Source organism: Platalea leucorodia (genome assembly GCF_965183815.1).
Source record: "Platalea leucorodia genome assembly, chromosome: 9".
Taxonomy (NCBI): domain Eukaryota; kingdom Metazoa; phylum Chordata; class Aves; order Pelecaniformes; family Threskiornithidae; genus Platalea; species Platalea leucorodia.
Genome location: NC_138831.1, coordinates 32356499 through 32380961, shown reverse-complemented (window position 1 = coordinate 32380961; position 24463 = coordinate 32356499). Strand labels below are relative to the sequence as shown.

Here is a 24463-nt window from a genome sequence, read left to right as displayed (position 1 = left end):
AGTTACTTTTAAATTTCACCAAACATCACTTGTTCAGCCTGTGTTAGTGTGTTCTCAGCTATACAAATCTTCCACCATGTTGTGCTCCAGGCATATCAGCAATTCTAAATTTAGGCAGGGGTAAACAGTATCTTGTAAGAAGAGTTAAAGCTGATAAGGAGAGTAATAATTAATCACAGGGGCAACCTGTTTGGGGACAACTTTGAATCTGAACAGAACCTCAGGAAGAACTGTGCTATTAGAAGTCAGCATACAGTGTTAATTAGATGAAATGGAGATCTCTAGCTTTTTTAGTGATCAAAAATGTTGCTAGATATAAAGCCATATATTGTCTTTCTATAATTTTCTATAAATATAACAATATTTAGTATCTGGATTCCAAGAGTCTATACTTTCTTTTTCGCTGACGTTAAAGTTGATATTGGTGTACTGTACATGCCTCCTGGGGTGCTTGAGGCTGGTGTTTATTTGCGTGTATTAGGGGAAAAAGCAGTAGCTCTTGGCTCTGACATTTATCCTGGCAGAAGTTCACTACGTTACCTCTGACTGTATTTCAAGGAAGTTTTAACTGATGTGCTTCATCCTGTGATGAACAGATTGCTGCATTCTGTCTGAAAAGCGGACTTTCCAGCTGAAGTCCCTTTTAATTTGAGACAATCTTTACTCGTCACAATGACTACTGCACAGAGAGCAAAGAAGGGAAAGGGGAAGGAGAGGTTTATTAAAGTTTGCAAAATGGCACTGCGGAATGAATTTCCATTGTTGATTCCAGTCACGTTAAAGAGCTCGTTTAATTCAACCTCCCATAATGAGGCTTTCTTTCGATGACCACCTTGTTGCTTTATGTTGTTTCCAGGTCTCCTTAGTTTTATCTGCCCTTCAAGCAGGAAACAAAGGCACGCAAGCCTGTATTACTGCAGCTAGTGCTGTGTCTGGGATAATTGCAGATCTAGACACCACTATCATGTTTGCTACTGCAGGAACCCTTAACGCCGAGAACAACGAATCATTTGCAGACCACAGGTCAGTGTAACTGAAAAAGATGGAAGAGCGTGTTCACAGGGGAACAGTGGAACTGGCAGAAGCAACCGGCATGTGGAGATAAATTTTTACCTTTCTAGATTCCCATGAATGAAATTGAATGAGGCAGTGGAGTGAGAAGTAGGAAAATTGGGATATTAATAGAGGACAGCAAACTTCACTTTAGTTATTTCTGTGAGGAAAGGATTTTTAAAAGCTGGGGAACATCTACCGAGAGCAACGGAAGACTGCAACTGTAGCACTATTTTGGCTTTTTTATGTTTTTATTCAAGCCGTCTCGTTGCATAGACTACCATGTACTGTTGTTGCAGTTGTGAAAATTAGCTGTCCATGACATTGAAGAGGAATCTTCTATATACTTTTTTCCAACAGCTGTTCTTGACTGTCTGGCTGTTTGTCTTGCTAAATCATGCTTGTGGTTAATGCTGCTGTGGACAGCAGCGATGGAAGCGGCACAGCTATGCCACGCATTTTCCCCTTTGGCAGAGATAAGCCCATTTTCCCTTCAAGTAGCATCTGCAAGAAAATAATCCCATAGCATTTTTCATCATGTTAAGAGATTGGCAGCATCTGACTTACTTCCTTTGCAGTGAAACCTAGGGCTTCACAGCCAAGACACTGACTTACTGCTTTGCAGCCTAGTTGGCCTACGCGACCATTGCATGGCCAGCATTTATTTCCCACTTTGCCAGTTGCTCAAGAAAGAGGAAAGATGCAATGGTGTGTAAGTTGCTGCCATTCTGCGGACTGAAAGTCAGGGATTTTTGTACAGGTGTCATTAATTTCCAGGCTGACATTTTACATTAATATGGTTCTAGTTCTCAGTTAATGTGACTCGTTTGTAAAGTGCATACTCAAAATGGTTTCTTCTTTTAGCCAAATGTTGCTTTGGATTTGTTGTGCTGACATGTCAAAACATGTATATGGTGGGGGGGAACCCTGACTAGGTCACATTATCTGTTCCTTTTGCCATTCTTGCTACTGCCTTCCTCACAAATAATTTTTTTAGTTTCCTTACAATGTGCTGATTAAGGTGGAAGTTTGACAGCTGTTACTTTTTCCTCACAACACGGCCAGATTTTCTTTTGGTGTTAAAATGCAATGCTCTCTTCTGCTACTGCCCTACCTCATTTCTTTTCAAGATGGGGTCATTTTAATAAACTGCCATGCATCTAGCCCAAAAATATAATGCTACTGTTTTAATAGTCATCCTGTGTTGTTTTTTTTGTTTTGTTTTGTTTTTGTTTTTTTTTACTTGCAGCCTGGCCTGTGGTGTATTATCACTAGTGGACACTGGCATGATGATTTACATCAGCTCTTTTATGTAGCTGTTAGTCACCATAACATGAAAACCACGTTTTTTTCCTCTTCTCCTTTTCCACTTCCTTCCCTGCTTCCTCTTTTTTTGCTACAGGGAAAATATCCTGAAAACAGCAAAAGCTTTAGTTGAAGATACAAAATTGTTGGTTTCTGGTGCTGCCTCGAGTCAGGACAAACTGGCCCAAGCAGCTCAGTCATCAGCTAACACCATCACTCAGCTTGCTGAGGTAGTAAAATTGGGAGCGGCTAGCTTGGGATCTGATGATCCTGAAACACAGGTGAGATGTTTTAAGATTTTTCTCATACTCTTTAAAGAGACCAGAGACCGTTTTCAATTGATAAGACTTTGTGGGAGTTCTGCTTTTAAGCAACACAATAGGGTTCATCTCTTCTAGGACTTTTCTGGGTTTACTCAGACATCACTCTTTTTTTAGAATACAATCAAGAGGTTAAAGCATTGAGTAGAACTTTGTATAACACTTTTGCTTTTATTTCATGGGTGTGTTCCAGCTGGGATGCTTTTGGCAAAGTATTTGTTTTGTTTTTACTAAGTTGTGATTGGACCCCTGACTCATCCCTTTTTTTGTTCTAAAGAGCTTGCATGACTTTGCGCTTACTTATCCAGCTTACAACTGGGCTGCGCACTATGTGTTACTTGTATAAGCTAACAAGCTCTTGCCATTCTCCAGCTATATCTGAGTTGTTTTTCATTTAACTCAGTAACTTCAGCCTTCAGTGTAGATTATCTCAAATATTTCTTCAGTTGTTTGTTTGGATCTTGGTGAAATGGAGGTTGGCAAGTGTATTGCAGATGTGCCTGTGGTGGTACCAAATTAGTTTGAAAAAGCCTGCTGTTTTGCATAATGCTCTGAAAGGGGTGTGTGCTCTGTTTTGCTTCGCCTGTATCATGGACTAAATTTCCGAGATGTTCCTCTCTAGGAAAATACTGCCAGAAGCACCTTTTTTTTTTTTTTTTTAATACAAAGATTTCCATAAACTAGCAACATTGGCAAAACATCTATCAGACATTGTTTTTCTCTATATGTAAAAGCTGAGAATACAGTACTCTAGAATAAAAGCTGCTGTACACAAGTAATTATTTCTTTGGAGCAATTTTATATTGCCAGTTCGAAATTGTAGGTGCATCATGTGTCCTAAGTGGAGCATTTCTAATAGCTTTAATACACGATACAACATTTTTCCATAGCAGCAACACTTACTTTACCTGGTGCAATAGTTTCAGATGTCTTATGCGGCAAGTTGCTGCACAACATAGGCAGCTGGACAACAGAGAATCGCATCAGTCTGTCCTATGTCTCAGGTTCTTTTCTTATTTTTATGGTCAAAGAGCTTCTGAGCTTCCAAAAGCTAAATACACTTCTCAGGAAAAGCAAAGAGTTCACTTCTATCTAAGTTACAGTGAACTACAAACATGAGGGAATGAGGGTATTTTCTTATTATTTGTAATGCTACAGAAATGCGGTTATTGAGAAGTTATTGTTCCATGCTTTTTTTTTCCCTGAGCTTTCTCATTTTGCATGCATCTTTCAACATTTTCCTTAAAATGAACTCTTCTGAATTCCAGCAAAATACTAAAAACATCTGATTTCTACTAGTGGAAAGCGCAAAGGAGAAGGATTTGGAGGAGAGAATTATTCCAATAATACCCTAAAATAATTAACAAGCCTGTTGTAGTATCTGTATTTTGTCGAGGACTTCTGTCTTTGAGTTTGGGTTTAGGAGACAGTATGTCCAGATTTTACTTTTTCTGACTTCAAGGCCAACCAAGTTATTCAGCATTTAATTCTGCATAGCCTCTTACAGAGGTTCAACTTCCACTTCCCTGAAAGAACGTCTCCCTCTAACACCTAGCCATAGCAAGTACATTTGATCTTTCAGTAGATGATTTCAGAATTGGTACATATACCAATACATATACCTGTAGCATTAGTCTGTAAGCTTATAATCAACCTGTTTTCTTGCTCTCGTCCCACTTCCACCCAAAGGGTGAAGAACATGGAGAAAAGTAAAGCTCCTCCTAGAGGGAGGCTCAGAGGAAGAAAATCCTACCTGCAATCAGCATTTCAATTTCTTCACAGGAAATAGTTGCTTTTATAGATTCTGACCAGTTGTATGAAATACTGTAGCTGTCAACACAGCTTTTCCTCTTCCAGAGTATTACGTGTTTTACTGGGGTAGAGGGAGGGTGGTACTGTTTGTGTACCAGTAGTAGATTTTTTTAGCTGTGTTCTAAAAATCACACCCTCATCCAGGCTAGTGTTTCTTGCCTGAGGCTTACAGGTATTTCTCATTCCTATAGGTTGTCCTGATCAATGCTATCAAGGATGTTGCAAAGGCCCTTTCTGATCTCATTGGTGCTACCAAAGGAGCTGCCAGCAAACCAGCAGATGATCCATCTATGTACCAGCTGAAAGGTGCTGCCAAGGTAAAACGTTATTCTTACATTTTATTTGAAAGTATCTGCATAATCACACTTGATAGATATCCGAAGCTTGGATTTCAGCAATTTTGATTGCCTGAAATCTCATCTCTTTCTTTGTTTCATTATCACCCTGGGATGATACAGAAAAATAAGACGACACTGTTGAGTTTCCATGAAGCCAGCAGTTTTTGTAGGCAGTCAGATGACTTGTGGTTTTAATGAAAGAACTTCTTTCTGAAGAGAAACTTCTTTCTTTTGCAAACCCATATCTGAGGGCAGGTTCTCCTTTAATAATGTTATAGACTAAAATTTATCCGGTATAAAATGGTACCTAAATACTACATTCTAAACAGTGACATATGCTCAGGATAAGCACGTGGTCTCCTTATTTAGACCTTGCAGCTTGAGGAAGAGGGGGAGAAGGGGAGGGAGGGAGGGAAAAAAACCCCTCCAATAACTCTCTAGTAGGATATTGTGCACTTCTGACCCCTCTCTCCTAGATCTTTCTAGGAAGTACATAGGTATCAAAACTCAAAACTTGCACAGATCGCACCACACCTGTGATATCTTTGTGCTTTATTTTCCCTGGACCTGAGATGTATTATGTCATTTGCCTCACGAAGATCTGGTGGCTTTATGTCTACAAAATATTCGCAGATGTGGAGATTCAGGTGGTGGTACTTCCGCTTTCACATTACGAGAGTGTCGTGGTAGCTTCTTGCTTGCCTGGAAGCTCTTCTCACTCTTGTCTGTTGCTTACCTGTAAGACCTGTGCCTCTCTTCCTTTCAGAGCACATGATAACAGTATACTGTTGAGGCGCTAATTGAAAATGACCCATCTAGTCAAGAAAAGTGGCTTCTTGGCTCTTCCTGCTGTGAAGAGCTCTCTGTGTTTTAAGTCATAATTGTCAAGAAGTTGACCTTTCTGTCTCTCCTTTTTTCATTGTAGCTGTCATTTGTATCTCAACCTACTGGCGTACACAAAAGGCGCAGTTATTGCAGTGATGATTAGGTTATTCTGCATCGGGGCTTTTGGGTTTGTAATGGGAACAGTAACACTGATTCTATATCTGCATTTGGGCTTGAGGCTGGTGTTTGGCTGCTTGCTTACCTGGGGTTTTATCTGATTGCGGAGAAGGTACTAGGTAAATTTCAAAAAGAAATACCATCCCTCGATTCACATCTCTTTCAACTTGGAGTGTAAGATGTGCAAGAAGAAAAGACACTAACATAATCAATCTGTATAAGAGACCTACCCTGGAAATGTTGTGAATTTTCCATTTTTTTGTAAAATTTTTGCCAGAACACTCACACTTAAGATTGCATCGCTCTGCAGTTAGTTCTGCTACGTTTCTGCAACTTACAGGTTGCTTTCAGAAACTGGCCAACAGGAGAGTTGGAGAGTTGGTATTTAGTCCCATAACAGGTACAGTTCATGAAGCTTTTTAGGCCCTATTAGAAGTAATAATGCTACCTAGTTTAATTTGCCTTGCTTCATACCCTGCTGTCTCTGAAAAATGGGAGGAAGGAATCACATATTTTTGTCTTCACCTCTCTCTCCTTCAGGTGATGGTCACAAATGTCACATCGCTTTTGAAGACTGTTAAAGCAGTAGAAGATGAAGCTACTCGAGGGACAAGAGCTCTTGAAGCCACAATTGAGTACATCAAACAGGAACTCACGGTACAGAACAAAATAGCCATACATGGCAGTTTTTGAAAGTATACTATTACACTCAAACCAGCCTGCCCAGGCACTCCTCCTCAAGCTATGCTTTACTGCCTTACAGTGCATCGGATGCAATTTAGTTCTCTCTGCCTGTTGCAGATCATCTCTTAAAGTACAATTACAATGCCCCTTCAGCCTACCTACTTTCAGACGTTACTAGACCCCACTTTGAGATTTGAGATGCTACCGTCATGTACAAATCTGGAAGCAACTGCTTCTTTGTTCTTTAGACGTTATGCTTTCACTACAAATATTCTTTTCTGAGTCCAACGCTGTTCCCTTTTTTTGATCCTGGCTTTGGTAATGTCTCCTCAGCATCATAGCCATATTGCACTTGCAGTTTAATCTTCTTTCTATTTTTCCGTTATTATGAAATGATACTACCAGTGATACATAGACTGCTATCTGATATTCTTTCTGAGCAGGAATTAACAGCAGCAATGGAATTGTCTCCCAAATTAGGTGTTAGACCATGACAGTTGTTTTCCTTCCTCTTTAAGATGTAAAAGTATAGCCTCCAGCTGAAACTTTCAGTTATTTTTTTTACAAGTACACTAGTCAGTGACATAAATTAATATCTGTGTGTTTGTGAAGAAGCCTGATTTTTTTTCCTTCCTTTACTTACGGTCCATTTTTATAAAAAACCTATAGACACAGTCTTCAGCAGAAAATATTTTGTTGTATAGTCTGTGGATTAGCAATTCTACACTGTAGTTGCACTGGCACAGTTTTGCCTTGTCAAGCACTCTCCATAAAACATCTGTTTTTCATTGTGTGAGCGCTGCTGTTGTCATGAAGAAATAACTCTTGTTTATTTTTGTTTTTTTTAAATATCTGTATAGAGTTTTTGGGAATTCATACAGTGTCTGCAGTAGTAAAAACTCCTGATTCAGTACCTGATCAGGAATGTTCTGTACAATATCTAGCGCATGTCACTGTTGTGTATCCTCATGAAGGCCTGGCTAAGTTACATTCCTTCCCATAACTCTGCCCTAAAACCTGTCCAGATCTGTCATTGAAGGATTGTGCATTATGGCATCTGCTTTCTCAATCTGGTTGGTATCTCTTTGAAATGTTCCTCCTCTTCCTTTTCCTTTTGTCAGCATTGCTAAGGAATGGGTCTGTGGTGGTGGTGGTGGTCTCTTTCATGGGGAGAAAAGTGGAGTACTAGGAGAGGGTCAAGAGGAACCGAGGATGGCACATATGTGCTCAAGAAAATGCGTTGAGCTTGACTTGGAACTCCAGGGACTGAATCTGAGCAACACTGAGGGATGTCCTTCACATATTTAACTAGACTTTATTTTTTAACATCACTTCTAGTTCTGGAGAGAGAAAGTGAAAAACTGATGAACTGGGAGCATGGGATAGACCAGGCTCATTTTTGTCGAGACATTTGCATTCTGTAACCACTAGCCTGCTTAGGTTGCACAGTGTATAGTCAAGAAACCTCTCCTGATCAATTGTGCCGTCCGAATTGCCCTGCACAGTAAAAGAATGGCAAGCCAATACAGACTAAAGCTTGGGAAAAGGAAATGCAAGATAAAAGTAAGGTTGCCCAGCTCTTATTACCTGCATCTTACTATACAGTTCATGTATTCCAGTATTCATGAGAGTAGTGTGTACCATCACATAATTTGAACTATTTTCACACGATTCACCCTGCAAAATTATATTTTTAGGTTTCTAAGGGAGACTAAGTATAGCGTAAGAGACAACGCTCCACCTCCACTTTTCTAAGAGACATTTGAATATTTTAGTGATGTTCTTAGTCTGTCCTGCACTGTGCTATCGACAAGGGCTTGGTAGCACCCAGCCTTTGCAGGGGAAGGATCTCCTCATGTGAGTAGACCAGCCTAAGCAGCAGTCAGGATGAAAAAAAGAACGTAATTAAAGGAATAGTAATTCTTTTGATTCTGTAATACTCTGAGCAGCTATGTGTAACAAACTGTCATCCAGGTAGTTAAATGGCAGATGAGATGAATGGGTTAACCTTTTTTTGTATGCTTCCCTCAGCTTATTGTTTCCCTCTGCTGTCTGTAGGTGAGCAGGCTTATCAGGACCAGGCTTATGACAAGCAAGAATGATATTCAAGTACTCAGAATATGTTTCTAATTTCCTGCTGTTCGAGGGCTGCTTCCAGTTGCTGTTTCTTTCTCATGATTGTTCTGCTTTGACTTGAATGGTATCAGGCTTTCCTTCTGCTTTCACTTTTAGGTGTTTCAGTCAAGCGAGGTTCCAGAAAAGACATCATCACCTGAAGAATCAATCCGGATGACGAAAGGAATCACCATGGCAACTGCCAAAGCTGTTGCAGCTGGGAACTCATGCAGGCAGGAGGATGTGATTGCTACAGCAAATCTGAGCCGCAAAGCAGTAGCTGACATGCTAACAGCTTGTAAGGTAAAGATTCACTTCCTTGCCTAAGACTGATTTCTTTTTTTTGGTGTGTGTATATGCCTCTAAATCCCTTGAATGTTATAGTTTCTGTTCAGTTTCTTTATATTAATGCTCTACTTTTCACATGAGAAAGTTAATGGCTATGATAATTTTAAGGGAACATGTCTCTCAGAAAGGATTTTCTGTGCTATGCACAAAAAAAGAAGCAGCACTATATTGACTATTTTCTTTTTGTGAAAAAGAGAAGTTTTACTTGACCTGAAATTTCCTAGTTTTCAGTCTCCTATTAAACTGGAAGACAAACAATCTGTGCAAGTAGTAGAATATACGAATAATCCTATGGTCACAAATATGATTTCAATATTTCTAGGAACAGTGAAAGGAATGGTGAAAGGAATCACTCAGGTCTATTTTTAGTAGTCCTTTCCCCCCTAACTAAACCTTTCGGTTTGCTCAATTTCTTCTGTGCTTAATCAAAAATGTGTTTTACCTTTGCACTAAAAATATTGCTTCCCTGTTTTCTACACTTGTTTGAGCTAGACAACTTTCAAAAACTGACCTGAAAAGCTGAGGGGAACGTATGTGTCATATAAATGGCTATTAAGCCATTTGGCTTTGTTCTGATGATAAAAAAGATCTAGGCATAAATAAACAAAATAGGATTATAAACATCTCATTCCTTTTGGTCTTCAGTAGTAACACAAAAGTGCCTTTGCCTGTAAATTATATTTATTTACTTTTGCCTTCACATGTATGGAAGATGACAGTAAAATAATAGTGCTCTCCGAGAGGTGTCTGATTTTCAGTATTTGGTCAAATCCTAACTGCCTACATCAGTCCCAGATTAATTTTTAGCCTAATACTGCCCAAGTGGAAGGGTTAATTTTGTTTTTAAAATGATCCTCATGCAAAAGTGCGAGTTCTAATATAACTTAGAACTGAATTTATACAAAACCATTGAATGAAACTTTTTATTTTGACTTAGTTTTCTGACAGGGTTTTTAGTGTCTGACAGTTCTTGACCACTTTGCATGCTTCAAATTTTGATTCTGTTCTCTCCGCTTCATAAACTCAGAAGGTCAACAAAACAAAGCAGCTCTAATTTGCATGGGAAAATCAAACAATTGTACTACTTAAATGAGAACTACCGTAGCCTAATGTGTCTTAGGTACAATCCAGCTAATTGAAACTTCTAAGGGAGGCTAAGAACAGTTCATAGTTGTGCAGCATTCTGACAAATCAATTCAGGCACGAATTCAGATGCTGAGGCGCACTAAACATCCTTTTTCATTTGGAAGTGGCTTGTGCAGACACATTTTTGTTTTGATCTCTCCAAACAGGCAGCAAATTCTCAGGAACAGAATCCTGTGTTTCCAAAAATGTTATAAACACACTCACATACACAATATACAGCCCGATACGTAATTTTGAACATTTAATTATGAGCATTCATCTTTTTACATTTACATTTGCTCCCAGTTGATTTAATGGTTTCGGGGCTCATGCATTGCAAGCAGCCGACAGGATGAAACTTCCTGCGAACTGCACAATGGAGGTCTGGGATGCTAGAAAAGCATTTGTGATCTCCCAGGGAATTACCTTCACAAAGAAAGCAACATACATAAGTAATATGGCTGGGAATCATTTTACTTACCTGTAATGATACACTGACAAGGAGTAAGATCTAGTTTGATCTTGTCTAGCTTTCCTAAAATCAAGAGCGGTTATTGGGCAAACAGGAATAAAAGTCTCCAGGTATACTAATTTTATGCGCTATCTAAAACGTATGACAAAATAGCCATGTCCTTTAACAAAGCTTTTAAATATACAGTTTGTACCAGGCTTTATTTAGGAAATCCTGTTTCTCCAAATTTTGCTCAGAGACTTAGAAATCTTATGCCATTAATTTCTACAAATTGATTACTGTTGTATTGGGTTTGCATGGCAAGGTTTTGGTAGCGGGGAGGCTACAGAGGTGGCTTCTGTGAGAAGATTCCAGAAGCTTCCTCTATGTCCAATAGAGCCAATGCCAGCCAGCTCCAAGACGGACCTGCCGCTGGCCAAGGCTGAGCAAATCAGCGGTGGTAGTAGAGCCTCTGGGATAACATATTTAAGAAGGTGTAAAAAAAAAAAAAACCTGAGCAACTGCAGCCGGAGAGGGGAGTGAGAATATGTGAGAGGAACAACCCTGCAGACACCAAGGTCAGTGAAGAAGGAGGGGGAGGAGGTGCTCCAGGCACTGGAGCAGAGATTCCCCTGCAGCCTGTGGTGACGACCATGGTGAGGCAGGCTGTCCCCCTGCAGCCTGTGGTGGTTAATGGTGGAGCAGATATCCACCTGCAGCCTGTGGAGGACCCCACGCCGGAGCAGGTGGATGCCCAAAGGAGGCTGTGACCCTGTGGGAAGCCCATGCTGGAGCAGGCTCCTGTCAGGACCTGTGGTCCCGTGGAGAGAGGAGCCCAGGCTGGAGCGGGTTTGCTGGCAGGACTGGTGACTCTGTGGGGGACCCGTGCTGGAGCAGTCTGTTCCTGAAGGACTGCACCCCATGGAAGGGACTCACACTGGAGCAGTTCATGAAGAACTGCAGTCCATGGGAAGGACTCACATTGGAGAAGATCATGGAAAACTGTCTCTGGTGGGATGGACCCCATGCTGGAGCAGGGGAAGAGTGTGAGGAGTCCTCCCCCTGAGGAGGAAGGAGCGGCAGAGACAGCGTGTGACGAACTGACCGCAACCCCCATTCCTCATCCCCCTGTGCTGCTTGGGGTGGGGAGGAGGTAGAGAAATCAGAAGTAAAGTTAAGCCCAGGAAGAAGGGAGGAGTGGGGGCAAGGTGTTTTAAGGTTTAGATTTATTTTCTTATTACCCTACTCTGATATTATTGGTAATAAATTAAACTAATTTCCCCAAGTCAAGTCTGTTTTGCCTGTGACAGTAATTGGTGAATGATCTCTCCCTGTCCTTGTCTCGACCCACGAGCTGTTTGTTGTATTTTCTCTCCCCTGTGCAGCTGAAGAGGGAGAGTGATAGAGCGCCTTTGGTGGGCACTTGGTGTCCAGCCACGGTCAACCCACCACAACTGTACATGGCATTTCTATGATAAGCCACATGCCTTGAATTTTAGGGGTAGGAACCAGCAGTCTTAGCCTTACTATGCTATAAAAGCTGTGCAATGCAGTGCAACTTGGTTTTTGTGATATTTGACAAATGCTGGAGGGATTTCCAGTGTGATTAAGCTAGTCTGTACAATAAGCACTGACAAATAATCAGATTTTGTTGTCCTTTGGGCTAAGACAAAAGTGCATGTATGTGATCTATGGTAGAATCTATGGTAGTGGTGTTCCCCAGGGCTCAGTGTTGGGGCCGGTCCTGTTCAACATCTTCACTGATGGTCTGGATGAGGGGATTGAGTGCACCCTCAGTAAGTTTGCAGATGACACCAAGTTGGGTGGAAGTGTCGATCTGCTGGAGGGCAGGAAGGCCCTGCAGAGGGACCTGGACAGGCTGGATCATTGGGCCGAGGCCAACTGTATGAGATTCAACAAGGCTCAGTGCCGGGTCCTGCACTTGGGTCACAACAACCCCATGCAACGCTGCAGGCTGGGGGAGGAGTGGCTGGAGAGCTGCCTGGCGGAAAAGGACCTGGGGGTGTTGGTTGACAGCCTCCTGAACATGAGCCAGCAGTGTGCTCAGGTGGCCAAGAGGGCCAATGGCATCCTGGCCTGTCTCAAGAATAGTGTGGCCAGCAGGGCCAATGGCATCCTGGCTTGGATCAGAAATAGTGTGGCCAGCAGGACCAGGGAGGTGATAGTGCCCCTGTACTCGGCACTGGTGAGGCCGCACCTCGAGTACTGTGTTCAGTTTTGGGCCCCTCACTCCAAGAAGGACATCGAGGTGCCGGAGCGTGTCCAAAGAAGGGCAACAAAGTTGGTGAAGGGTCTAGAGCACAAGTCTTATGAGGAGCGGCTGAGGGAGCTGGGGTTGTTTAGTCTGGAGAAGAGGAGGCTGAGGGGAGACCTTATTGCTCTCTACAACTACCTGAAAGGAGGCTGTAACGAGGTGGGGGTTGGTCTCTTCTCCCTAGTAACAAGCGATAGGACAAGAGGAAATGGCCTCAAGCTGCGCCAGGGGAAGTTTAGGTTGGATATTAGGAAATATTTCTTCACTGAAAGGGTGGTCAAGCATTGGAACAGGCTGCCCAGGGAAGTGGTTGAGTCTCCATCCCTGGAGGTATTTAAAGAATGGATAGGTGTGGTGCTCGAGGACATGGTTTAGTGGTGGACTTGGCAGTGCTAGGTTAGCAGTTGGACTCGATGATCTTAAGGGTCTTTTCCAACCTTAACAATTCTATGATTCTATGAATTGTATAGAACATAGCTCAGACTTCCCTGGTGTCAGGAATTTAAATTTCAGTTCTATTTCAATGCCAGCTGCCTAAGGCAAGTAGTATAAGGAATTTGACTTATTAGCAGTTATATATATGCTTGTGCTTGTTCTGCTATACATGAATTTACTGTGCTCATTACTAATTCTATGCTTATAAGTAGATGCCATTTCAAAAGACAGTGAGGTTGAATACTGCAGGATATAATGAACCAAGACAACTCGCATTAAAGTCAGTGGAAACACTGTAATTACATTTACTAAAGGTTAGATCGGGCCCTAAGATAATAACAATTTCTGTCTTTATTACCTATTTGTATAAAATAATGACGATGCAGTAAGTAACCTGTGCATAATATCACTATTTTTAATGATTGCTGTGGGAAAGAAAACAGGTACGAAAGGTCCATCAAAAGCATAGAAAAATAATTGAAGTGAGTAATGACTTAGATCATTACATAGCCAATAGATTGAGGGAAATGACTATTCACCTTTTCTCAGCACTCATTAGACTGCATCTAGAATACCGTGTCCAGTTTTGGGCTCTCCAAAAGAAAGCAACTGATTAAACTGGAGCGAGCTCAGCAGAGCCCACCCAGACGGTTGGGGCTGGAGCACAGGCCCTGTGAGGAGACGCTGAAGAACTGCCTGTTCAGCCTGGAGAAGAGATGGCTTGGGGGGACCTCATCTCAGCCCTCTAAAACGTACCGGGAGATTGCTGAGAGGAGTCAGTGTTGGGCTGTTTACTTGAGGTGCATGGCAGGGGAACGAAACACAGTGGTCAAGAATTGAAACATAGGAACTTCCAATTATTCCACTATGGGGATAATTAAGCATTGGGACAGGGGCCTAAAGAGGATATGAAATCTCCATCTTTGAAGGTTTTCAAAGACCTAAGTGATCTTGTCTGAATTTAATGTTGACCCAGCTTTAGGCAGGAGGTTGGACTATGTGAATTCTCCAGGTTCCTTCAGACAGCACTGGTTTTTTGACTCTGACTTCAGTACATTTTACCTCCACAAGTTATTCATCAGTGCTGACGGGCTAGAAGTTGTAGTACTAGAGTCAAGTAGTGCTTGCTGCCTTACTGTTTTGAAAGCACGTGAACAGAAGCTGCGGCATGAGGAAATAAATGTCTATCCTGGTTCTTCGGACACATGTTTCAGTTTGAGATGCTTCGGCAGGCTTTCTGTGCAAGTCTGGAGAAGTAAATACTTCTGTTGCGAGTCCTAACTGGTGTAGTGAGATTTTTGTTGGGATGTACCTGGATTACAAAAATGTCTTCCTAAAATGACTTTATCACCTCTTTAGTCTGTTGTGAAGCATATGGTTTGTTTTAAGACTCATTGAACCTTAAAAACGCTCCCAAAATATTCTGCTATCAGTCTTGGTTACGTATGCAAAGCATAAAAGGAAGTTTATATTTCTCTTCTACAGATGTTTGCTCTAATTGCATGTTTAAAAGTAATATTTAAGTGCAGAAGAGGCGTATTAGGGTGCTTACAATGTATTCATATGAAACACTGGGGGATCTTTCTGCCCTATTTGAAAATGAAAAATAAGCTGTTCTGAATTTTTGGGGCTTCTGGAGCTTGTTTGAAGTATGCTGAAGATGGGGAAAAATCGTATCCCGTTTCCTCCCATCTCCTTTCACTTCAGATTATTTGTTGACGCGACGTGGAGATGAAGGTGGCTAGTGAGAGCTATTTTCATGCTCTGCTGATCTTGAACTTCCCAGCAGAGGGAGTCCATAGATCAGCTCCAGGCCCAGCTGACAACAGCACTTGCTCGGGTTGTTGAGGGTTGCAGGAAGGGCTCAAAATAAGTGAGCAGTGAGATTATCCCCCATCCCAATGGCAGATATGAGGCTGCAGGGGTGCAGGGAGCTGTTCTGTGAGAGAAAATGCTAATTTTTAAGATTTTTAGGAAGTTTCATTTGTCAACAACTAGCACTTCTGTTCAATAAAAAAGTTCCCTAGAAGTTTATTTTAGAAAATACAAGGCTTGAAGAGGCTGCAGTTTTCACTTTTTATTAAAAATAAAATGGTTGAATTAGTCAGGCTTATGTCAGATGTCAGACATTATATTTAGCGGAGATCCTTAAGAAGTCAAAGAACTGACTCTGCTGCTGCTTCTCTGTATTTAAGCAGATGGTTCCAGCACTGCCTATTGCTGTGTTAAATCCCTCTGTCAAGCTGAAGCCATTAATAAGCTTTTACTTGCAGTGTGTTACCAGATAACAAAAAGCAGCTAACGCTTTTTGTGGGTGGGTGGCTTCATTGGTTGGTTTGGGTTTTTTCCTTCTCATGTAGAATAATGATATCCTTGCACTTCCATAGCATTTATCATTAGCCATTTGCAAAGCTTTCTATAAGGAACAAACTATTATCTTTATCTTGCGGAATGGAGAAGGAAAAGTGAGAGACTCACATTTGACCCATGCACTGGGCTGGTGGTTGACCTCTGATTGGCCCAAAGTCTTCTGGGGCCAGCCCAGTGCTTTGGTGTCTAAACCAGATGGTCTCTAAACCATTTCTGCTTTCATTCCTTGATGGTAGGCTGTACAGGCTTAAAATAAAAAAATGGTTTTAGCACATTTCTAACCTGTAAGATGTAAACAGCCATTTACAGGTGGCAAAACTACACTTAGAATTTTTATTTTTGTTGGTATTAGTGAAAAAGAAGAGCCATCATAGCATAACCTTTGCACTGTAGGACAGTATACACACACGATCCAAGAGCCCGTTCCAAGTGATATATTTTCATTAGGAGAATTCACAAATCCTCCTGTATCTTCAGATGGTTCTCCAAGGGTTTCTCTATTTGTTGTCAGCTGGCAGCAAGAAGTAGAACTACTGCTGACAATACCTAAGGAAGAACACTAAGAAAGACTGCAGATGCACACCCAGATGAGAGGATGTGCTGATAAAAGGAATAGTGTTCCCAATGCCATTCTCTGAACTGGAGCTCTGGCTGGCCCTCAAGCTTAAATGTCTTTTGCAAATTATGAAAAATCTCTTCCCTTGTCTTTCCCTTATCTTCTCTGTGTTGACCTCCTCTTGTGGGAGCAGTTTTGGGATGCTAATGTTGTTTTGCCTCCTCAGCAAGCATCATATCACCCAGATGTGAGCGAAGAAGTTCGAGAGAGAGCCCTGCGCTTTGGAACAGAATGTACCCTGGGATACTTGGAACTCCTGGAACATGTTCTCCTGGTAAGGAGTCATCTGCATGCACATACCAGATCCCTTCCAAGGAGAATAGTCTCTCTGATCTCTTTCTATAGTGGCTGCTAGTGACACATTTTTATCAGTTCATCACAAGATTATGAACAGCTTTGTTATTCAGGAAAAGCAAGCTAAAGTAAACTCAGTACTTCAGCTCAAACTGCAAGACAGAAGGAAGACTAGAAGTACTTAAATGGGACTGAACTCTGGATCAGATCTGGAGGCAGTACAGGTCCTGACCTAAAAATGATCCCTGACAAAGAAATTAAAATAAGACACTTCAGTATTCTTTTAAGCCTACTATAAGCATTAGATATATTAGGCACACTCCTGTCCCCCAGACCAAAGAGGTTACGTGATCTTTATGAAAGCACTTTTACATGCCTTTTGCAGTCCTGATTCCAGGAAAATAAGAGGTACCTACTCAATGCCATCCCAAAATCCCAAGCCAGCAGTGCCTCACAAAGAGCTCTCCAACTCATGCCAGACATGACACCCCCAAAGCTCGGCATAAAACTTCTCCACTCCAATCCAAACTCATGAATCCTGCTGTCAGTTGGCTTTTCTTGACCATACATAATTATCGCATAATATATTGTTGTTCTATTGCTATTACATTTGTAAGAAGGAATAACGTGTGTTTGAACTAACATTTGTGAGATACTGAAGTTTCTGGAGGTGACTTAAATCAGCAGTCAGCTTCATGGATGCCCAGAGATTTCTTTTAAGTGGCTTTAGGCTGACATAGTCTCTGAAACTTGCAACCACTACAAATTAGCAAATCCAAGTCAGCTTTACTGCTGAGAATACAGCATGTCTAATCATTTACATCAACTTGTTGAAATATGCATAACATAGAAGCAAAGTCACAGTTATGCTTGCCACTAGCAGGGAAAATAATTCAAGAAAGATTGAACTTGGTAATGTAATTCCTAGAGCTGCATAGCAGTAAGTAATTTAGCATTAGATGTGTGATCCGTTTTTAGTTTAGAAGTATTTGGGGGAATTTTTCAGATTTGGTCTCCCAAGCTTAGTCATAGTACTTGTTTCAAACTATATGCCAGAACAGACAAAGGACTATATGCCAGAAAAGACAAAGGACATAAATGTAAACAGGATCTGGAAAGTAGATGAAAAAAAGATCACTTTTGGAGGAGCGTTGAACCAAGTAAATGACTGACTTTTTGCTCTAGGGACTTTTGCCCCCTTTTCCCTGAGTTCTGACTCTTGGGAGTTGTGGCAGAGACGCAGTCTAGATGTAATCCAAGTGATCTGTTTGCTTGTTCTGTGGTTACCTGAGCTGTTCTCCTGTCATACACAATCTTGCTAATTCAACATTCTAGCTCAGGTTTGGTTTGCTCAGATAAATGAAAACGATAGCAAGATGGTTTCAGCATCAGACAATCCTGTTGCTTCCTGATCCCCGTTACTCTGGCAGTTTAGAACCCCTGTGCTACAATCTCATTTAATTTATAACTTCCAGAAACGCAGATCATCTCAGATTAGAAATCTCTAATTAGTCCACATGGCACCTTGTGATACAATTGTAAATTCAGTCAGGTTAGGGATGATTGCATGGGTGTCTCAACACAGGGATGCCAAGGAGTACTATTCAGCAGCCATCTTTCTTTGATGATGATACTTTTTAGGTGCAAGAGTTGTCAGATGCAATATCTAAGATTTCTTAAGCCAGTGTATTGACTTGTGCAGAGATTGCATTGGGCAAGTGGCACAAAACTGACTTGATCACTCAAAGGAATATTCCTCTAATCACCTGACTAGAGGTGGGGCGCGGGAACACGCTAATTAAAGCTGTTGGGCACGCACAAATTCATATAAAAAACCTTGCAAGTTGTATTCTTGGCAAGGTGAAGACTGACCTGCCCTCCTACATATTCATATGCTCCATCTCAGTCAGTATTGATGCATGCTGAGTTGAGGGGGAGCCTGAAGCTTTTGCTGCTGTTCTCATGCCATGCCTGTCTGTGACTCTGCAGGGAATGAGAATCTGCTGTGAGTTCTAAATTGGCTGTAAAACAATGCAGTTTGTAAACTGCCTAGTTTTAAAATTTGCATCCGTTTGTTCAATTCCAACATTGTCACGACTGTCATAGGTAGCACTAGTGTCATAGTTGCTGGAGCAGAAAATGTCATTCTTTGCTATAGTCCTGTCCACATTCGTGTATTTTTGGACATTTTTGGTTGTGTGGGAAGATAACCCTTGAGATGCTCAATGCTCAATTTCGGCCATACTAAGGGATTATGCAGTGTATAAACCTTGGTTATAACTTTGTTGTTACGTTTTGTTAGCATTGCAGTTTGTTTAGCTATTGAGGATTAATATACTTCTGTTTACTATGGAAACTTGTTGACTAAAGATCATCCTTAGGAAGCAGGAGACCAGTCCACCATACATTGACATGGCAGTTCCAGAGAGACAGAATTCCTCGTGTGGCAGAGTTCTCACCAGGCGAAGTTAAGAGAACAATTCAGTTTAGCTTATTCTGTCAAAGTAAGGGGTTAGGCATTTGACTGCAAAATGGGAAACACAGTTACAAAAAGATAAAATGTATTTTCAATGTGCACCTAGTTTTCAGAGCTGCTTTGTGGGGGAGTTTCTGAAACCATTAAGAAAATGCACACCTGAATGTGACTTTCAAGACTCAACCTCTTGTTTTGCTCTTAAGTCTCTCTAGATATCTGTCACTCTCCTCTCAGAAGTAGTTCTTGGGTATATGTGAATTTCCAGAACTTAATCTTTTTTCTCCTTACAATATGGTAATTAAAAACGCAAGTGTTGTTCAGGGGAAGAATTCAACTTCACCGTCTGAATGCCTGACTGTTTTCCATTTGAGGAAGCACGGTTTAATACTTGATGTAAATTCAGTTCAGAGGTGTCCGTCTTTCCCTTCTATTTAAGGGTCTTGCCCAGGGTTCGCATTTCCGTTGTGTTCACCATTGCTGATATTTTCCAGAACAGGCAACTAGCGCTAGCTTGCAGAACTCTCTAATTCTATTTCTTAGAAATAGTGACCAGCCGGTTTGTTAATACTAGAAAATCGGCTCCTCTCCAGGAGTTTAGAAAGACTAAGCCTGATGCATAAGTATAATGACTATAATATATGAGAATGAAGTGCTAAAGCTGCACATTCCTCCTACATACTCACACATGCGCCTCTGTTTTGGAGAATTCTAGTTTTAGTACTGAGAACTTCCAGACAATATTGTGAGTTCCTGTAGAAATGCAAGGCAGTGCCGCTTTCCTAGTATGCATCAGACATTGCAGTGTACGCCTTTGCTCCTAGTGATTCATTGACAATTGTATTTCTCTCACTGGGCTCGTGTTTGCTCTCAGCAGGTTGCTGTATAAAATAAATCTTTCACTAGTGTACCCTGGGAATGTTCCAGCGTTCTCCGGAATCCTTACTAATATGCATTATTACATTTTATCTTTTTCTCCAGATCCTTCAAAAACCAACTCCAGAACTAAAGCATCAGTTGGCCTCTTTCTCCAAGCGGGTTGCTGGTGCTGTTACAGAGCTCATCCAATCAGCAGAAGCAATGAAAGGTGAGTTGGGCAGCCTGGCTAGCAGTATGGCATGCTTTTTACTCCAGAGATGATGATCTGTCATTTTTGTAGTTTAAAACAAACCCGAAAACTAACAAAACCCTTTTAGTATGTTCTAGGTGTCCTGGTACCACCTACTTCCTTTCTTTTAATTTCTCTGCTGGTAATCACTTGTCCACAGTGCTGGTAAACATGTCTATTTGACCCTCTCCCACTTCATCGGTCATCGGTCATAAGTCATCTGTAAATCACATGGCCTTTGAAGATGGAACCATCAAGCAGAGCACTCAAGAGCCTCAGTAGCAGAAACAAAATACAATATCACTCCTCGTGAACTGGTGGCTGAATTATAATTGGATGGCTGGTTCCTTTCCTTACACTCATGTTTGTTCAGTCAAAATAAGTCCTTTGCTTTGCAGTGATAGTTGCTTTCCAACTTCAAATAAAAGGGGATAGCATCATCTTACTGAATTAATACTCAGCCTCTAGCAATTATGTCAATTTTAGGTCTATAGTGCTTACAGTCCTCTGTCAGGGTCCTGCCCTGACGAAGGACGTTAATGAAACAATGAGACTTCAGAAAATTGTGGTCTGGATGATTTCCTGAACTCTTAGAATTGAACAACTTGTGGACAAATATAAATTCAGCTCTCAAATAAGGGATGAATTCCGTTGCTTAGCAGAAGTTCACTGCTCTTACAACAGATGAGTGATATTTTTTCTCAGATACTGACTTCCTTAGTAAAATTTTTATCCAGTGATGCATGTGAACTCTTAGGATGACAGTTCTAACATTCTACATTTTAAATGAGATGAATGCCTATTAAAGGTGGTCTTAAATATTAGACCACTACTGCTGAAGCACATGTACCACCGGATTTACTGGGAACTTTAGTCTAAAGAAATCTTCACAGCCATCAGAAAGGCATGTGAGCATTCTAATCTCATAGGTAATAGAATGCTACAATAAAATATTTTGAATAAAGCAATGTAATCACTTTTTTTTTTTTTTAATTCTGCCCCCCCCCCCCCCCCCCCCAAAGGCCTCTAGTAAATTCATATTTGTTCAATCACTCTTTCCTAAGCTAGGCCAGAGAACACTCTACTCATTTTCATATGTAATATACACTGAAGGTTTTCCTCAGTGATTTTCTGCTTTTATCAGTACACATTCCTTGGAAAAGAACCCTGACTAAACGCTTTTCATATATGGGAATCCCTTATTATTTTCTTATGGTCGTGTGTCCCGTGCCCGTCCGCCTTTGTATCAATGCAGTTACTCTATTTTATATAACAGTGATCTACATTATGCTTTTTCCCTGTTCAGGTAAATTTATTGAATTCTTTGGCCTTTTCTGCACTCTTTCTTATGTTTCAAAATTTCTGTTTTCATTTGCTAACAAGCCAAGCCAATATCGGAATTTTTCTATTCCCCAAATGCTTTTTAAAAATCTTTTCATTGTCCTCATCTTTGGAGACATTTATTCATTTCCTGTAGTTTTTGCATTTTAATTCATATTCATTAAAATAAAAATTCACTGTTTATTTCTTTTTTCACTTACTGCTTGTAGGGGATTTTTTTTAATTCACTTTAGAAGCTTTTTTTGTGGAAAGTAAAATGTTTTTTAACCATTCCCAGTTTTCATTCCTAATTTTCATTTATAGATACATGATAAAATTCTGTCTCCTAACCAATTCAGCATGTAAATGTTTTCACCTTTGTGAAATGCCTTTTATGAAGAGGAACTGCTACATTTTACAAGTTTGGTTTTGACTGTTTATATACGCTGCCTGTATCAAAAATATTTTTTCCCTGCATATCTGCCAATATTAGAGTTTAATATAGAATTCCTTCGCCTTGTACACCATTTGAACTGAGAAATTGTCTTTGGTAATGTATTGATATTTGATATAAAATACACGTACACGTACTATATAGAGAAAAGCAGCATGAAACGTAAGTCACTAGGATTATACTACCATGTACTTCAGCTTTCTCCCAGCACATCATAAATAGGAGCCAGTCATTTTGTATTCTCCTATGATTTGCTCATCCATAGCAGAAACTGCCTCATTCTTTACCTGGTGCAATGATGTTGTTCCATAAGCATTCACGGTTATTTCCATTGATGTTTGACAAATCAGACATGGGTTATGCTATTCCTGATGCAAAGTGCCAGTATCCTTCTCCCCAGTCGCTCTTCCTTAATAATTATTAATGTTTCAGTTGATATTTTAATATTAGGGTCACCCAGACTTTCTGATCCAGTTTCAATAAGTTTAACAAAGCCTTAAGAGATTTTTTTTCCTTTGTTTTTTTCATTCTAGCTTAGTCTTCCTTTGCCTGGTGTACGCGGCTTCCCGTCCTTTTCTGTTTCCATCTGTGACGCCACTTCCTCCCCTTGCCCTTAGTAGTTATGAACTTAGAAGTTTTCTTTCTGGTTTCCTTTCCTCTCTCCACCTGATTTTCCTTTTGGCTCTTTCATTGCTTTCCTCAATCCAGAACATGGATGCTTTCTGAATCTTGTCATCCAGAGAATAATGTTATGAAATTGAAAATAATAATGCACTGAGAACTTGAAAAAATCTGAGATCACCCCCAGCCAAGTATTCATTTTGTGGACCTACAAAATTTCTTTGAGCCAAGAGACATACCAAAAACTCAACCAAAAAAAAAATGTTGACCTTCGGATACGTTACAGAAACTGCTTTGGCCTTCTCTACATTGCTGTTAGAAACACATTGCCAAAAGCATGCTTTCTTCAGTCAATACTAGCTTCATCTCTAACTACTGCCAAAAAAGAAACTGAGAAGTGTGCTGTGGATGATTATCTGTTGTCTATAACATGTCCTCTTTACCATTCTGTCAGGCTTCTCAATGTACCCTACAACTTGGTCAAGTTAGAAACCATCTTAGTAAGAGCTCTGTTAAACGAAAGTTGAGTGACAGCTATTTTTGTTCCCAGTATGGACAGTATCCTTTTTTGAAGCTGCTTTGCTTACACAGTTCTTAATTAAGTTACTTTCATAACACAATAATCCTGCTAAATACTTTTTTTCACTCTGACTTACATTTTTCTCACAAACTACAGTGTTTTTGTGCCATTACAATACTAAAATCAGCTTTCTACGATCTGCCTTCCGTATTTGACACTTGAAGTGTGATTGTAAATCACCCTGTTTGAATGGCAGCTCACAGTGGCACTGAAGTTATTGTCTTCATCTCCATTAATTTCAGGGACAGAGTGGGTGGATCCAGAAGACCCAACAGTCATTGCGGAGACAGAGCTACTAGGGGCTGCAGCATCAATTGAGGCTGCAGCAAAGAAGTTAGAGCAGCTGAAACCAAGAGCCAAGCCAAAGGTGAGTGTCCATCCCCATTGTTTCTTTGAAGTTAATAAAGCAGAAGATTCATATAGCCCATATATCGGTGTATACTTTGATACTGTCCACGATAATGGTATAAACAATCAAACCTTCCATCAGTCTCAGTGCCACTAGACACTGCACTGGATGGAACTTACCCCTGAAGGAAGAGGGTAAAAAGGCGCTTTTCAGGGAGTGAGTCAAACACCAGGCATGAGCAAGCAAAGGAAGAAAAGCCAAATGTTAGAAATGCTTTTAAGAGTTACAGTATCATTACTGTTGATGAATTACTTTTCTGTTTCCAAACACATTTTACTGATGTGAAAAGTCATTCTCGCTTGCTTTCCTTTGAAGACCCTTTGTTCTCATCTGAATGTGTGTAGTATAGCAGGAGAAAGCAGCAGCAACACAGAGGGGATTCAGCAGAATGCAAAAGACCTTCAGGATTTTCTAAGATTAAAAACATAACATTTTATGCCATGCTAAAAGAGTAGCTGCTTCAGTGTCAAATCAGATATGTGCTATGACCATTTCTATTTAATTTTCCTGAAGGAAAATAAATTACAGTTTATTATGAAAGCAAGTAGTGTTGCATGTTGCCAGGTCACTTCAAACGTGTCTCTGAATATATTACATAAAATTAAGCCAACTATTTTCATGTGTGGAATATATGAAACTGCTGTTACTTATGGTTGTATGCATAGCTCACAAGACTGGACCACAGAGAATTGCTACCTTTTGCCTAGTATGGAATAACAAGCAGGTTTTAGAAGAAATTACCATGTTGCCTAGAATTGCATTTCTTTAAAATGAAAATCATGCTTTGGCTGTGTAATTGACTTCAGGAAAGGACTGTGTATCTATTTCCCTGTTTATGCTGCTTTGTAGGTGCAAAACTGTTTTCTAAGTAAAGCTAATGAGAAGTCTTTCTAAAAAGTAGGGCCTCAAGAACATTCAGTGTTGGATGATTGTTTTCAGTGCAGGGTGGTATTTT

At 40.5% G+C, this 24463-nt stretch overlaps 1 protein-coding gene across 1 annotated transcript in view; it reads left to right on the top strand.

Annotated features, from left to right (window-relative positions):
* The window catches only part of TLN2 (talin 2), a gene marked incomplete at its 5' end in the record, with an annotated part of 116469 nt that overhangs the window by 76529 nt on the left and 15477 nt on the right, over positions 1-24463 (top strand). The window contains 8 exons of the mRNA XM_082321027.1: positions 857-1023; positions 2456-2639; positions 4682-4807; positions 6371-6487; positions 8747-8932; positions 16416-16523; positions 19998-20103; positions 23342-23466. Coding sequence (XP_082177153.1) covers positions 857-1023; positions 2456-2639; positions 4682-4807; positions 6371-6487; positions 8747-8932; positions 16416-16523; positions 19998-20103; positions 23342-23466 — 1119 coding nt within the window. The remainder of the gene's footprint in view (positions 1-856; positions 1024-2455; positions 2640-4681; positions 4808-6370; positions 6488-8746; positions 8933-16415; positions 16524-19997; positions 20104-23341; positions 23467-24463) is intronic.